General features: G+C 46.1%; 1 protein-coding gene across 5 annotated transcripts in view; it reads right to left on the bottom strand.

Moving 5' to 3' along the window:
• Positions 1–16,871, bottom strand: part of DNMT3A (DNA methyltransferase 3 alpha) — a 1,977,379-nt gene that overhangs the window by 190,279 nt on the left and 1,770,229 nt on the right. For all 5 annotated transcript variants that reach the window (XM_086928111.1, XM_086928112.1, XM_086928113.1 and 2 more), the window contains one exon: positions 12,260–12,350. In XM_086928111.1, the coding sequence (XP_086784237.1) occupies positions 12,260–12,350 (91 nt within the window). The remainder of the gene's footprint in view (positions 1–12,259; positions 12,351–16,871) is intronic.

Here is a 16,871-nt window from a genome sequence, read left to right as displayed (position 1 = left end):
TCGCCTTGCCCTACCACTCTTGATTACCTGACACATCTCGGTATCCCTCGAGACCCCATAAGTCAACTAGGACCCCTGCCCAGCGCCCCTCGCCAGAACCAGCGGCCTATTCCAGTGCAAGTTGGAGATCAAAAATTGCACATTTCCTACCTTAACACCCGCTCCTTAGTTAAGCACCAATTAGATATTTAGCTCTTTCTCCTATCAAATAAACCGGACATCTTTTTTGTCACTGAAACTTGGCTCAATACGGACTCCTCCCTGGACATCTTGGCAGCCCTTCCAGACAACTATTACATCCTGCATGTCGACCGGGCTCCAGGGAAAGCAGGAGGGGGAGTTGCGGCCATTATCAATAAAAACCATGTCTTTACCACCATGTCTACATTTGATCTCCCCGCAGCAGATAATCTAATTATCAAACTCGAATCTAGAGCTGGACCACTAATATGTGTATTAATATACAGATCCCCACAACATATGACCCTCTTTCCTCTCTCACTATGCGATCAACTGGCCGTCATGGTCACAGATTACACAAAAATCCTGTTAATTGGCGATTTCAATTACTGGTGTAACAGTGATCTTGGTGGCCCTCAGGCCAGCGAATTAATGGAGCTTCTTTCGGGCATTAATTTTAGCCATTATATTGTTTCTGCCACTCATGTCAAGGGACACATATTGGATCAGGTGTGGAGTACCAATCTTACTATCTCCTCACCTATCATATCCCCCTGCATATTGTCAGATCATTTTCTCATTAATTTTAACATCTCTATACCGACGCGTAGTAAGCCCATAACATCCAAAGGGGGTCTCATTAGAAAATGGAGCACCCTCGACAAACAAGCTTTTTTGGAAAGTCTTGAGAGCTCTATACAAGCCAATAACGCAGATCTCGACCAGGCCGAGGCAAACATCTCAGACTGGCTATTGGCAGCAAGTAACACACACGCCCCACTAAAAAAAACTCAAAACTGCCCGCCGCTCGGAGGCTCAAAAATGGTTTTCCCATGACCTAAGGGTCCAAAAACTAAACATCCGCCAAAAGGAGCGGAAATGGAGGAGAGCTTATGATCCTCCCGAAAAAAACCCTCTATCTGGCTGCCCGAGCAGACTATATGAAAGCCATTACACAAGCCAAGGCTTCCTATTTCTCGGGCATAATAGAACACTCAGAAAATAAATCCAAGGATATTTTCGCAATTGTCAACAAGCTTTCCAATCCAGAGAGAATCCTGCCCAAACCTATGGCCACTCAAGACCTGTGCAATTCTCTCAACAAATATTTTCTTGACAAAATCGCTATCATTAAAGCCAGTATCTCCGTCATGGATCCTAAACCCATCTACCCCGCATGTGCCCCAGCACCTGCTCCCTTGGTGATTTCCCACCTCTGGCTGCACACTACTTAGAAGCCTTTCTGACTAGGGTAAAATCTGGCTCCCCCAGAGATTGTTGCCCTCCTTACATTTAAAAAAACGTATTTACGGCTCTATCCCCTCCGATCCTGACCTTTCTCAATGCGTCACTGTCCCAAGGGGTGGTTCCTAAAATCTTCAAAGAGGCAGTCGTTGTACCCTCTTAAAAAAAACTGGGGCAGACCCTTCAATCCTCTCCAACTATAGGCCTATTTTCCTCCTTCCCTATTTAGCTAAAGTTCTAGAGGCTCACGTAACCACCCACCTCTCGAACTTTATCGAGCAATCCAACTTTCTGGATCCCTATCAAGCTGGATTTCGACCCGCCTACTCCACCGAGACAGTCATCACGGCCGTTATGGACTCTCTCCGTAACAATGCAGACAGAGGAATCCCACTGGCCCTGGTCCTACGGGACCTCTTGGCAGCGTTTGACACGGTCGATCATAACATCTTTCTCGACCGTGTCAAGCAGGCCGGCATCTGTAACTCTGCCTACAGCTGGATCAGGTCCTTTCTAAGTGACCGCACTCAAGCTGTCTGTCTAGCCCCCTTCTCAGCCCCCAAACTCCACACTTCCTGCGGGATCCCCCAGGGCTCCTCGCTGTCTCCCCTCTTGTTCAACCTTTATATGGCCCCTCTGATTCAGTCCCTTAAAGCATTCAAGGCCGTCACATTTAACTATGCCGACGATCTTCAACTCATTTTCACTATCGACAACTACAATGAATCTATTCAGGAGTTTCAGAGCACTATGCTACACATCCGTCAATGGATGGACTCTAACCAGCTGAAATTAAACCCCGGCAAGACCGAACTAGTCCTCAATGGCAAAAGTCAATAATTCTGGGGCCCACACTATTGGCCACAAGAATTTGGCTCTGCTCCTACTCCCTCCACCTCGGTCAAAAGCCTGGGGGTGTCCATTGACAAAGATCTGTCACTGAAAACCTAAGTAAATACGGTAGTGTCCTCCTGCTTCTTCCAACTTCGTAGGATCAGGAAGATCAGTCGGATGCTAACCCAGCCGGCCTTGATCCAGGTGGTGATAGCCTCAACGTTTGGGTGCTAAAGGAGATTTGTGGCGCTCTTGTAGAAATACAGTAAAATATTTTACTTCTACAATACATTTGGGTGCTTACAATGATTTGGAGAAGAGAACACCCCACTTCTCACTGCGTAATTCAAAGAATAGGCACACTTAAAGATCAAAGAAATTGTAGCACACCACTTATTATAACATTAACAGTTTTCTCATTCCTTCAAAGCACAAAAAATAATCAACAGGCTCTTTAGATGTTTCTTCTTATTTAATTTGCTTCCAATTCCAATCCCATGCCAATGCGTTTCGCTGCGGTTACTGTTAACCCATCGGCTTCCTCAGGGCTGGAAATGATACAAAGGGCGCTATCAAAATGGTATTCACCAGCGCAGTAATTGAAATACAGAGCCCCATATGGCCAAAAAACAACCCTGCGCTCTCCACCGTTTTCATTTGAGTGAAGACATGCATTTGAGATCAAATCAACTCTTTCTACATATTTTATGATACACCTCTCATGTGGGATAAAACCAATACACTTGTGACTAAATACATTGTGTTACAAAGTTAAGAACAAAAATTATATTTCATGCATTTTTTGCTTTATTTGACACATGTATCGTTTAGTGTGAAATAGTAATAGATTCAAACTGAGACTGCTTGCGTTACTCCTTTTTAAAACCCCAAATGTGGAAATTAAAACTACATTTCAAATGTAGTTACCTCAATTCTGTTTCAGTTAACAACCTAATATAGAGACAAAACCAGTTAGTTTACCATTAGAATTCTGGCACGAAAAGACAGAATGGATCAATGCGCATTTGCTCAGTAATTACAATATTAGCCTGACGACCTCCTACCTCCTGTCTGGAAATGAGAACGTCTCCAGTATTTTTACTTCTAGTATCAGGCATCAGTTTAAAGAGTTGCATCCGCATCTCATATAAAGCAAACAAAGGCATGCCACGGCCTCAGTATATTTACTCATTATTTACATTAAATTTATCCAAAGGAAACACCGCCTTCCAGTGGCCGGTCTTACCCGTGTAAATCCTGCAGGGCTTGCAAACTGGTTCTACGGCTTTCTATTCACAACTCCCAATCTCCATATGAAATTATACTTGATCCATCTACAGATTAGAAATCGTAATTGTACTTATTCATACGCCAATGCTGGCTAAATCCAAATCTGAGAAGACCATCTGTCCCGATAATCGTACCTTATCCTCGCCGTTTTCTACTTAATCTCTCGAGTTCGCCGCCGCCCGTTCTTAAAACGACTTTCTCCGCCAAGATTAGAAGCACAAGGTGCTATCACTGATTGGAAATTAAACTTCTCAGCTCCCCCACAGTCCCCTTATTTGGACCGCTTACCTTTCCCGTTGTTTGTCCTTCCCGAGTACAGGCGACAACCATGTTACTTCCTCATTCCCTTACATAACCTCCATGGATATAGATAAGGGACTATTTGTTTTTTAAAATGGCCGCCATCTTTGAATGCGTCATTTAAACTTCTTATTAATCGAAGTGGGTACCATATCGTGATAAACCTCAAATGAAATCTTGATTAACTTTACAATAGTGGTGATAGCCCTTGTACTGTCACACCTGGACTACGCCAACTCTATCTATCTGGGCCTTCCTCTCTTTCTGAGTAAGCGACTCCAGATGGCTCAAAACCAGGCCGCCAGATTGATTCATCGACTGCCACGTTGGCAGTCAGCAAGGCCTCTGTTAAAACAACTTCACTGGCTCCCCATCTCCCAACGAGTCACATTTAAAACGGCCTGCATTTTCTTTAAGTCCCTCCACGCTCGCAGCCCCCAATTCATTACCAATCTCCTGTCTAGATACACCCCCTCTTGTAGCCTCCGGTCTGCCAACCAAAATCTCCTGATCATTCCCCCTTTCAAGCTCCAACGCCAGGGAGGACGCAGGCTTGCCACCCTTGCCCCCAAACTATGGAACTCCCTCCCCTTGGAAATCCGTTCCTGCACCAATTTCTTAGTGTTCAGGAGACAGCTTAAAACCTGGTTGTTCACTCAGGCCCATGCATAACTCTCCGACCATCAAAGTATCTGTTAGTCAGAGCCATGAAACCTCTGGGTGTACGAGTGCTATATAAAATCTTAACAACATAAAATAACATAACACCTCTTGTTTGAGTAGTTGTAGGTGCTCCAACAAGAGTTTGTGAATTCGAGGTGGAATATTTGGAGGATTGGTGGTAACCTCCAGTCGATAACCATGTCAGATAATGTCGACCACCCATTTGTCCGGGGGGGGGTTGGGGGGTTGGTGGGTTGGGGATGAGAGCAAGTCACTGCTTGTTGCACGCGTTGTGGCTCCTTTACCCCTACCTTTAAAATGGTTTCCTCTGTATCCTCCTCTATAAAAACCTCTAGAGGGAGAGGGTTGTGTTTTGATTTGTAAGAGGAAGCATTAGGGTCAGAGAATGTAGTTTTGGACCCTGCTCTGTAAAAGGAGCGGCAAAAGGAACCCCTGTTTGCTGGGGACTGGAGAGCTCCTATACACTTGGCCACTTCTGCATCTTTCTTAATTTTTTCTAAAGCTTCATCAACCTGAGGTCCAAACAGATGTTGTTTGTCAAATGAAGTGTTTAAAATGGACTGCTGAACTTCAGGTTTAAACCCTGAAATCTTAGGCCAGGCATATATTCTTAGGAGAATTTTGGTGTTAATTCCACTCGCTGCAGCATTAAAGCACATCTTATGGAAGAGTTAGAAATATATCGGCCTTCCTGAACAAACTCTTGTGCTTTCATATGGTGTTCATCTGGGAGATATTGAAGTAATTGTTCCATTTCGTCCCAGTGTGCCGTCATACCTTGCTAGTAGGCCCTGTGTGTTCACAATGCGCCAGTGAATAGCGGCTTGAGCAGCCACTCTTTTCCCAGATACATCAATTAATTTAGCCTCCTTGTCTGGAGGAGGTGCATCAGCAGAGGTTTGTGAGTTTGCTCTCTTATGAGCATTAGAGACCACTAAGGAGTCCAGAGGCAATTGTCCCTTAATACACACTGGATCAGACGGCAGTGGTTTATATTTTCTATCGACCCTTGGAGTTAAAACATGGGCATGCACAGGATCTTTAAATATTTTGGCACCATGTCTCAACATGCCCTTTAACATAGGAAGACTGTGAATTGTCCAATGTGTAGACCCTAGAGCGTCAAATAAAAACATCTTCCTCCAAAGATTCTTTATGTACTGCTCTCTCAATAAGCTCTTGGTAAGCTACATTATCATCTGCTGGTGATGGCTTTGCAGGGTATAGATCTTGGTCATTATCCATGGGAGGATCAATAGTGTAATAATTCTATGGATCAACAGGCAAATGAGTAGCGTCATCATCCTCTATATCAGGTTATGTATGAGGAGACCCCTGAGGTGTTATGTGTAGAGGATTTAAATTTGGCACATGTAGTGAAAAAGATTGTGGGTCTGGATGAATAGGACTTTAGCTATGTCCTTCTTCCTTAGAGGAATCTTATAAGCAGGTTCTTCTGAAGGAGGTTTCCGTTTGGATAGTGTGTCTGTGCTAAAACATATCCAGTATCTGGTGTATATTTTCTTTTGTTTAGGGTCTAATTTTTCTTCTAAAAGTTCCAGGATAGGTTGCAGAGACTTTGTGAGGCTTTCTTTCGTTTTCAGCACAGAAGTTTTTGGTGCCGAACCAGTCTTGTCTTTGTGAATGGAAGATTTTGGCTCCGAAGCATGCTTATCTTTAGAAGAGGAAGATTTTAGTTCCGAACCAGGCTTGTCTTTCGTTGCAGATGGTTTCGGATCTGAAGACGGTGACATTGGCCGACTCGATCCCAAGCCGGTAGGGTTGACTGTTTCGGTGCTGGGCCCGAGGACGGGGTGTCAGAAACACTGTCTCTGTGCCGACCAAGGCCTGAAGGCAGAGATGGTGCTGAAGCCTTATGCTTGGTGGAAGAGGAATTGTGGGGTAACAGGTCTTTAGTACTCATGGTACCCTGTCCCGAAGGCACGTCTTCAGACTCCAAGTCAATCTCCGGTTCAGAATCTGATTCTGCCACAGAGAATGCTGCTTCCTCTTCTCCGGCCGACACCTCTGCATGTTCGGATTCTTCTCCAAAAATATCTGGAGTATGTTGAATGCTTTGGTGCTGCATCTTTTCGTCGAGTCAGACGATTGCATAGAGACTTTTTCGACCGTAAAGACTTACAGGCATCACAGTCTTCTTACTGTGTTCCGGCGAGAGGTACAAGTTACAAACTTTATGTAGGTCGGTGCGAGGGTACTTGGAGTGGCACCGAGGACAGAAGTGAAATGGAGTTCGTTCCATTGGCAGTAGGGTAGACCGACGCAGCTAGGCCCGAAGGCCGCTCATGATGTTTCTCAGTGAAGAAAATCTTATTTTCCGATAGATTCGATAACCGGAGAATAGGGAAAAGTGTACGAGAACAATACCGTCAATGGTACAGTGGATTGCGCACCGAGGGGAACCCGAAGGACGGTTTCGAACCTCAGCACAACAATACACGTCCGAACCCGATGGCGCGAAAAAATAATCTAGCAATGGAGTTGATGCCCTATTACCGAAAGAAGAGTCACCTTACCTTGTGACTGGGAAAACGTCTTTGAAGAAAAACAACTTGCAAACATCTGGACCCAACACTAGATGGCAGGAGTATGCAAAACATGTATATCTACAGTACATATGCATTGAACATATACTGTCTCAATCCAGGGATGGCTTTAGCAATGAAATGGGCTGTGCTGTCATCTTTGTTGACACCTCCACAATGACGTTCTTTCCCACAGATTCCCTCACTAACAACAACCAACAGACCCCTCATCTCTTCTAAGCCCCCTCTCATATGTGCTGATTTTTTTTTATAGCACTGCTACTCTTAATATAGGGCATCAGAGTGCTTTACATCACACACACAAACACGTTTAACAAAGACTTATTCAGAAAGTGTGTAAAACAGAGTAAAGTAAATGAGGGCTACAGGGTTTATGAGTTTTAAACATCATACTTATAGGCATTGAATGTTTAGAGTGCTTGGCCTGGAGTAACAGAGTCAGAATTTAAAATGTAATGCAGTGGTTGGGGTTGCCTGCCCTAATAAAAAAATATTACTACACAAAGACATTTTTTAGAAACCTCAGAACACTAAAAAGATGGAAGGGGAAAAACAAGTTTCTAATCCAATGCCTTGACGTTTGCATGCAGCTGTTTGATGCTGGCTACTGTTCCATATTAGGATTATATTTTAAGCAAATAATAATAAAAGGTTAGCTATGACAAAATGATGAAGCCACTGGGTTATCTACATGAAATACAAATTTGTGATCTGCATGGTAAACGTTGTGCTTTGCAGCAGGCACATTTACCCTTTTTCTTTGTGATGAATCAAAACTTCCACTAGTCAAAACTCAGACCTATCCAGCAAGTATACTCATCACTACAGTTAACTTGACATTTTATTATCGTCTGGTAATTACAGGTCGCACAAAGCACTCTGCAGCAAGCACCTGCAACCCTGTAAGATATTTTGAAGTGATGGGCTCCTGAAATTGGGTACCAGTGCAGCAGTATCACACTAAAGCCGGCACTACAAATATTTTTTTTCCTGGACAGTTGTGATGATGTCAGATATCCACCAGATGGAACTTCTCCATTGCTACTTCCAGTGTCATCTCTCTATGGGGTTTGTGGCATGGTCTCAGGGGGTGTTTGTTGAGCTGCCAGTTCAGGACACAATTTCAATCCCCTGCCTCGATGAGGCACAACTCTATATAGGGGGTTAGCAGTATCATCCACATTCAGTACACAGGCGTTCCATATGCAAGATTCAAATCCATCCTACCACTATGACAAAAGATCCAAGGGTACATCCCGCTCCATAAACGGGACTTAAGCCACTATCCACCAGAAAGTCACCTCAGTGTGCACCTCCATGGGATGATGAAAACTTTCCATATGGTATCCATCTTCTCAATCCCTTATCAGTTGACAGATGGCAACCAGGTACGTAGAGATTTGCTCCCTAATGTTCTCCCCTGTCCTGAGGCCCCAGCCAATTATTCTGGCCCAACCAGAACCAGTTAGTTGTCACATGGACTCTAGGCCTCCTCGCCAGGCAAGTCAGATTGGATAGACAGCTACCAGATAGCATTAGTTTCACTGGTCCTTTTAAAGATTGGGCAGGCAGCTGCAGAATCTAGGCTCTCTGCTGAAGTCATTCATCCTGTCCATCGTGCTGTTTACCCGGATCGTTATGTGGCCCTCCCTTTGGGTGACAGCCTTCTGGCTGCTAGGCCAGCGCCAACATCTTTGCCTGGCTTCCTTACACTCCTGGCCACACATCAACGGGCAAGCAGTTGTGACAAGACGAGACCCCACCTTGTCCCACATCTACATCCAGGACTACACATCCTCAGATGTTTAATAAAAAGTGGCTTTTTCCTTGAGCAATCACCTTCAAGCAGGCCAGGGAGAGAAGTATATTGGGGAGGTCGTGTTTTTTAGTTTAACTTGTGCATACAATTTGCGTTGTGCCAGAACCTTTCTGGTATAGTCTGCATAGGTGGCAATGGTGCATCCATGCATCCGCCTGGGATCCACAAGGATACCCGGGCTATTAAGGCTCTCAGGGGCCTCCCCTGGGAAGGGTGGGCCATGCTTCCAGTGCCCTGAGTTTTCTATGACCTGCAAAGTTGAGTCAACCATTCAGGATGCAACACATCTCGGATTCAAGTCTCCATATTGTATTGTAATTGCATTTATATAGCACTTACTATCCCTGACGAGGCGTCAAAGTGCGTTTTCAGCGGGTAGCCCGCTACTCCGGGACCCATAGAGGATTAGTGTTGAATTAGTATAGTGAAACATGCAAGTACATTTTAAGTGGTGGATAGGTTAGTCAGTTATTTGGATTTGGACTGATAGCAGAAGGATAGAGGAGGAAAAAAGGTTTGTATTTATATAGCGCTTGTTACCCCTGATGGGGTGTTGAAACATGCTACTCAGTAAGCCCATAAAGGATCAGTGGTGAATTAATATGGTGAAATATGAAAGTAATTTCAGTGGTGGATATTAGTCAGTTATTTGGAGTGAGAAGGATAGCGGAGGGATAAAAGGTGAAGAAAGGTTTGCATTCATATAGCACTTGTTACCCCTGATGTATGTTGAAGCGCTTTTCTGGCGAGTAGCACGCCACTCTGGAACTCATAAAGGATTAGTGTTGAAAATTAGTATAGTGAAATATGAAGTAATTTGAGTAATGGGTATGTTATTCAGTTATTTGGGTATAGAAGGGTAGGTGGCAGGATAGTGAAGGGAAAGAGGTTTGTATTTGTATAGCGCTTGCTACCCCTGATGGGGTTTTGAAGCGCAAGTAGCACGCTACTCTGGAACCCATCAGGATTAGTGTTGAATTAGTATGGTGAAACATGAAAGTAATTTTAGTGGTGGATATGTTAGTCAGGTATTTGGATTGAGAAGGGTTGGGGAGGGGCAGAAAAGAGGGAAGAGTTTAGAAAGGTTTGTTTTGGGGGATCGGTATAGTAAAAGCGGTGTAAGATGATGCAAAGAGGGGTAGAGTAGGAGAGAGTCTAGAAAGGGTTATTTTGGGGATCATAGTAGTGGTATGGAGTGTGGGGTTAAATGAGAGAGTGGATGTGGAGGATACATTGAGCGAAGTATAGGCTGAGAAATAGGGAAGTGCATTGGAAATGCTAAATTAGAAGAAAGTGATAAATATATAGATCCATAAGTACATTGAAAGTATATAGATGCATTAAGGAGGTATGTATATTGGGCAGCATTTCTGGCCCTGGCCAGCCTCAAACAAGCTCAAACAGGCAACTGCCCTTGCCCTCTCTGCCCTTAACAGGCTCAAATAGGCAACTGCCCATGTCCTCTCCGCCTTTAGCCTCGACGCCCTAAGTCTGGCCTTTTATAGCCCTAGTAACCAGGTGACCCCGTCACCCAATGGTGACCCTAGCCCCAACACTATCCAATCACAACACTAGCCCAAAAAATCTACAACCAATAGGAGACCAGGACCTTACAGCCAATCTTAGCCCTAGTCCAAGTACCCAATTAGTTCAAAAACCCTAATCTCTACGTACAATAGAGGCCTTAGCCCTACCAGTAGTCCCACCCCAAGTCCAAGCAACCAATGGCACAGGACGCCCTTGTCCCCACTTCCAATAGAAAGCCTAACCCTACTCTTAGTACCACAACCGGCCCAGCAACCAATCACACCAGAAGACCTAATCGCTACTTCCAATTAAAAGTCTAACCCTAGCCCTAGTCCCACCCTAGTCCCAACAACCCATAACACAGGAAACCCTAGTCCCTACTTCCAATAGAAATCCTAACCCTAGCCCTAGTCCCAACCCTACATTGATTGAATCACAAACCCAGAAACCAATCAGAACACTCAAATACCGTACCAATGAGGACACTAAACCCTAATCCAATAGAAACATTAGATTCAACCACCAATCAGTGTACACATGTACCAAACAATATCAGACCATACAAGGTCCCAGCGACCTCAGACATGGTTTGCTGGCCAGGGAGTTGGAAGCTGCTTTTCCTGTTCAGTATCTCCTAGGAGACAGACAGGCTCAATCCGCACTTTGGACTTCTGCAAGAAAAGGCCTCACTAACTTGAAATCTAACAATACTGTTTGAATAAACCTTTACTCCCTCTCCTGGCCAAAAAACGAAGTGCACAGTCCCTTGTAAACACAGTTTAAACAGTTCACAGAAGCACCCTCGGATGTAGAATATCCCTATTGCTGGGGGGTGGGGCAGGGGGGCTGGTTTCACTGGCTTGTGAACACAAAATGGTGGCTGTGGGTGCACTGTTTTCACATACAGGTCTTAGCACCGAGCAAAGGAGAAATTTGGAGGGAAAACTGAAAGTAATCAGCAATGAGAGGGAAAAACTACAGAGTTTGGACTGCAAATCCCACAATTCAACACATTAAATGGAAGCAATCATGGGCAGGAAAAAACACAAGTTTAAAACACAAAACAGGTGATAAAATATCCAATCACAGGCAGGTTAAAACTACAATTTTAAACTGTAACAACCACAGGCAAAGACAGAAATCACAGAAAGGGGAAATCGCTTTTTTAATGTTTGTTTTGGGGAAGAGACAGCACTAGTCTGCCTCCTTACCATGCTTATTGCATCTTCTGGGTCTTTCAGGGTCCTAACCTCAGTATGCATGCATTAGTCTGAGCCCTCCACCATATGCACCCTCTTTGCTACCTTCAAGAGGTCAGTGCGTAGCAGATTCACCTCTATGAAGAAGCCTCTATCTTCCCCACCAGGGTCGCAGACAATCCATGTATAGCTGCCAGCAGGTCCTCCCTGGATGGATCCTCAGCTGTCTCCTACCCACCCTGTACTTGAGTGGGTTTGTGAAGTAGCATAGTGTCTGATTATGTTGCTTTGGTGGGGTTTTACATTTTTATCTTTGCCTATTGAAAGGGGAGGAGGGTGCAGAGGGGACCAGAATACCACCAGCTGTCTACAGGATTAAGTCGGTTTACTTAATGGCTGTTGGAGCTCTGAGAATTTACCTCCTGCTGGCCATCTTGCTTGTCCATACCCCACAAAAAGACCGAGCATAGCTAATATTTTATAAAAGATGACTGAACAGTTTCACAACCAAAAGTAACCATGAAGCCAGGTACATCTATTAAGTGATAGAGCTTCTGAAAAGATTTGTTATAACAAGAGGGCATCAGAGGAAATTGAAGTAGTGAAAAACATACCAAAGAGGCCTTTCCTTGCAGGATTGACAATGGAAAGATCATTGCAAGGGCTTCCTCCTATTACTAGGTCGAAAGGTCCCCATTCCTGTATCTGCAAGGAATAAGAAAAAAATAAGCAGACATTAATAGATAGGCTAATGGTAATCCACCAACTCTTTCCCCATTCCCAAATGCATGTCCTGTCTCACACAGTACCTCATAAGGTATCTGTTTAAAAGCCAAAAGTTAAACATTTTCTTATATCTACCACCACCATCACCCTTCATGGCTATTATGATTTGGTTGTGACTGTGTGAACATAATCTATACATTACTAGCTCAGGCGGTTTGGTACCAGATTATTCGGACCGAAAAAATAGCTAACAAAAACATTGTGCCCTAAATACAGTTTATAAAAAATATCACCCTGCTGGAGTTAATATCAAATATCTACATCTAATAGAGCAGTAATGTTGAAAATGAGAAAATGATTTTCTGACCCACAACTTTGAAAGAAAACAAGTTACTTACCTGTAACTTTGTTTTTCAGGTATTGGAAACTTTCATAGATTCCCATGCTTGTATCATTCCCAATCGTCAGAACGGGAGTCTCCAGTATACATAAAATAGCAATAGAAACCAGTACCAAAACAGAACCTAGGCCTAGGCCCCTTACTGTTTTGTTTTGCAACCTATCCACATCTTTTTGTAAAACAGATCAAAAAACATGAACAACCAATCAGGTTAGCATCACCCCTAAGAACCCTCCAGAGAGAAGCTCAGAACCTCAGATTTTCATAGCCGTTGTGTAACCACACCACTGAAGATGGAAGAGGCTGAGCGTTCCCAGGAGAGGTGGGTGGGTCGCATGGGAATCAATGAAAGTTTTCAACACTGGAGAACAAAAGTTACAGGTAAGTAACTTGTTTTCTTACTCAAGTATTGGAACTTTCATTATATTACATGCGTGTATCAGAGTAGCTAGCAGTTATCAGCACATTTTGGGAACAAAGCAATAGCATATTCACCATAATGACAATTTCAATGGTATATAACATAGTTAGAAACTTTAGAAAATATATACACATAAGGTTCAAAAATGTGCAAGAGCTGAAAAACAGTAACATGGAAGGAGGGATGAAAGGGAAAGCTCACCACTACTGAAAGAGATTTCTCAGGACTGCCTGGCCGACTGCTGTGTCACTCTGCGTTGCTGAATCCAGGCAGTAATGCCTTTTAAAGCACAAGTTACTTACCTTCGGTAACGATATATCTGTAAGAAACAGTAGTTAGTATTAGATTCCTTACCTTGGAATATCCCCAGGCGTCAGACTGGATCCGGAAAATTTTGTATAGTAGTAATCCTGCGCGTCGGTAGGTGTCGTCTGCGGCACGGCGTCCGTCGTCGGGATGACGCCGCCTTCGTGCGCTGACGCCAGTTCTTATACACAGCTTTTCTGCGCCAGAAACGCAGAGCCATGATAAAAACCGACACTGGTGCCATGAAACTAGGGCCCTCAAAGGGAAGAACCTTAACCCTAGATATCTGTTCGCAGAACGAGGAGGATGAGTGGGGCGGTAAGGAATCTAATACTAACTACTGTTTCTTACAGATATATCGTTGCCGAAGGTAAGTAACTTGTGCATCTGAAAGAAACAGATTAGTATTAGATTCCTTACCTTAGAATAGATACCCCAGCAATACCAACCCCGGTGGTGGGTCTGCGAACCAATGATCACACCAGAAAGTCCTGGAGAACGGAACGGCCAAAAAAGCCATCTCTCCGGACTTGGCTGTCCAGACAGTAGTGTCTTGCGAACGTGTGCAGCAAGGCCCACGCAGCTGCCTGACAGATGTCCTGCAAGGGGACTCCACGACTCAGGGCAGTGGTAGCCGCCGTGGCCCGAGTGGAATGGGCACGTAGCCCCACAGGAGGCTCCTTTTTAGCCACAGAATAACAAGCCTTGATGCACAAGACGACCCATCGGGAAATGGTCCGTTTGTGCAACGTCGACCCTTCTTAGCACCCACGTAACCAACAAAGAGTTGGTCATCCACCTGGAACTGGCGTGTGCGATCCAGATAGTATGATCCAGACGGTGGAGCCTCTCTTCCTCTTTCAAGGGATGCGGAAAGAAGGTGGGCAAGGTGGTGGACTGCCCGATGTGGAAGGCTATGACAACCTTGGGCAGGAAAGAGGGTCGTGTCCGCAACACAACTTTGCAGGATGGACAGAAAGGAAAGGAGGTTTAGAAGAAAGGGAGGGCCTGGAGCTCACTCACTCTCCTGGCAGAGGTGATGGCAACCAGGAAAGCAGTCTTAAGGTTAAGACGACGAAGAGGACAGTTATGAAGTGGCTTGAAGGGAGCGCACATCAGGTAAGTCAGAACAAGGTTCAAGTCCCACTGAGGCATCACGAAAGGAACAGGAGGGAACATATGAGTGATGCCCATCAAGAACCTATTTACAACTGGGGACTTGAACAAAGATGATCAGGTAGCCTTAAGAAGGCGGAAACGGCAAAGAGGTAGCCCCTTATAGTGCCCAGCGCAGAGCCCTGCTGGGCAAGAGAAAGAAGAAACCTCAGAAAGAGGTGCAGAAAGTGGATCCACAGCCTTTGCTGTGCACCATGCCACAAATTTGTTCAACCTGCAGGCGTATACCGATTTTGTCGAGGGACGCCTGTCTGCCAGAATAACATCACAGAGTTCAGGAGGCAAGTCAAATGGCCTCAACTGTCGCCGCTCAATCTCCACGCATGGAGGTGGAGGCTGGACAGGTTCGGTGGAGGACCATCCCCTGCTGCTGCGACAGAAGGTCCTCCTGAAGAGGCAGACGAATCGGGGGTTCGACTGACATGCTGATTAGCTCGGGATACCAGTATCTTCGTGCCCAGTCCGGAGCCACAAGGATGACTTGGGCCCGGTCGTGCCTGATCTTCTTCAGCACTCTGGGCAGAAGTGGTATAGGCGGAAAGGGGTACAACAGACCGCAACTCCACTTGCGACGAAAAGCGTCTCTAAGCGAGTGCCGCCTTGGAAATTCCAACGCACAGAACTGATGACATTGCACATTCTCTTCTGTGGCGAATAGATCTAACCAAGGCTCTCCCCACTGCTGAAAGAGACCTTGCGCCACGTCAGAGTTCAGACACCTTTCGTGATCCATCATGCACCGACGGCTGAGTTCCTCCGCCCTGGCGTTCAGGGAACCTGCCAGGTGTTGAACCACCAGGGTCATCCCTGATGTTCCAGCCACTGCCAAAGGCGCAGAGCCTCCTGGCATAGGGTCCACGACCCCACATCACCCTGTTTGTTAGAGTACCACATGGCGGTGGTGTTGTCCGTGAATACCTGCACTACACTCCCCTGGACAGCGGGGAGGAATGCCTTCAGTGCAAGGCGGGTCGCCTGCAGCTCCACATGGTAGATATGGAGTCGGGACTCCGCTGGAGACCAGAGTCCTCTGATCTCCGCCTCTCCCATGTGGCCCCCCCAGCCCTAGAGAAACGCGTATGTCACAACTATGTGATCCGGTTGGGGTAGGGAGAGGGATCTGCCGCTGACCCAATCGCGGTCCGTGAGCCACCACTGCAACTGTCTTGCAGTGCCCTCTGAGATCAAGACATGATCGGACAAGTTGCCCTGATGCTGGGCCCACTGAAACTTCAGGTCCCACTGCAGAGCCCGCATCCACCACCGGGCGTGATGCACCAGAAGGATGCAAGAGGCCATCAGCACCAGAAGCCGCAACGTCAACCTGACCGAGACTCGGGATAACGGCTGAAAGATCGAAATCAGAGCCTGAATATCCCGAACCCGCTGTTTGGGAGGATAAACCCGAAACTGCGCCGAGTCTAGAACCGCTCCGATGAAGAGGAGCTTCTGAGAGGGACACAGGTGCGACTTCGGCACATTGATGGAGAACCCCAGCAGGTGCAGAAGGTCGGCCGTAGTCTGGAGGTGGCTGACGACTGTCTGGGGCGAGCCCCCCTTCAACAACCAGTCGTCGAGGTAGGGGAAGACTGAAACCCCTAACCTGCGCAGATGAGCTGCGACCACCGCCATCACTTTCGTGAACACCCGTGGAGCGCTGGTAAGGCCGAAAGGGAGCACGGTAAACTGAAAGTGCTTGTGGCCTACCGTGAACCGCAGGTAACATCAGTGGGCCGGCAGGACGGGGATGTGAAAATACGCGTCCTGCAAGTCCAACGCTACCATCCAGTCTCCCGGGTCCAGGGTAGCTAAGATCTGAGCGAGAGTCAGCATCTTGAACTTCTCCTTCCGGAGGAAGCTGTTGACGTTCCGGAGGTCCAAGATAGGGCATAGGCCCCCTTTGCCCTTCTTGGGAACCAGAAAGTAGTGGGAGTAACAACGACACCCTACTTCTGGCCCAGGAACGCGCTCGATGGCCCCCTTGGCCAAGAGGGCCGTAACTTCCTCTTAAAGAAGCTTCAAGTGATCCCCCGACACGCGGTGGTTTTGCGATGGCATGGCTGGAAGGGGTCGCCTTGAAGGGGAGTGAGTAGCTCCTTCGGATGATTTGCAGCACCCACCTGCCCGATGTGATGGAGGTGATAGCGAACCCTGCCACCCACTGGCGTCAATGGGCCTGAAAGCTCTGACTAGGAAG

The sequence above is a fragment of the Lissotriton vulgaris genome, chromosome 6, assembly GCF_964263255.1.
Source record: "Lissotriton vulgaris chromosome 6, aLisVul1.2, whole genome shotgun sequence".
In the NCBI taxonomy this organism is placed as follows: Eukaryota; Metazoa; Chordata; class Amphibia; order Caudata; family Salamandridae; genus Lissotriton; species Lissotriton vulgaris.
This window is presented reverse-complemented; position numbering and strand designations above follow the sequence as displayed.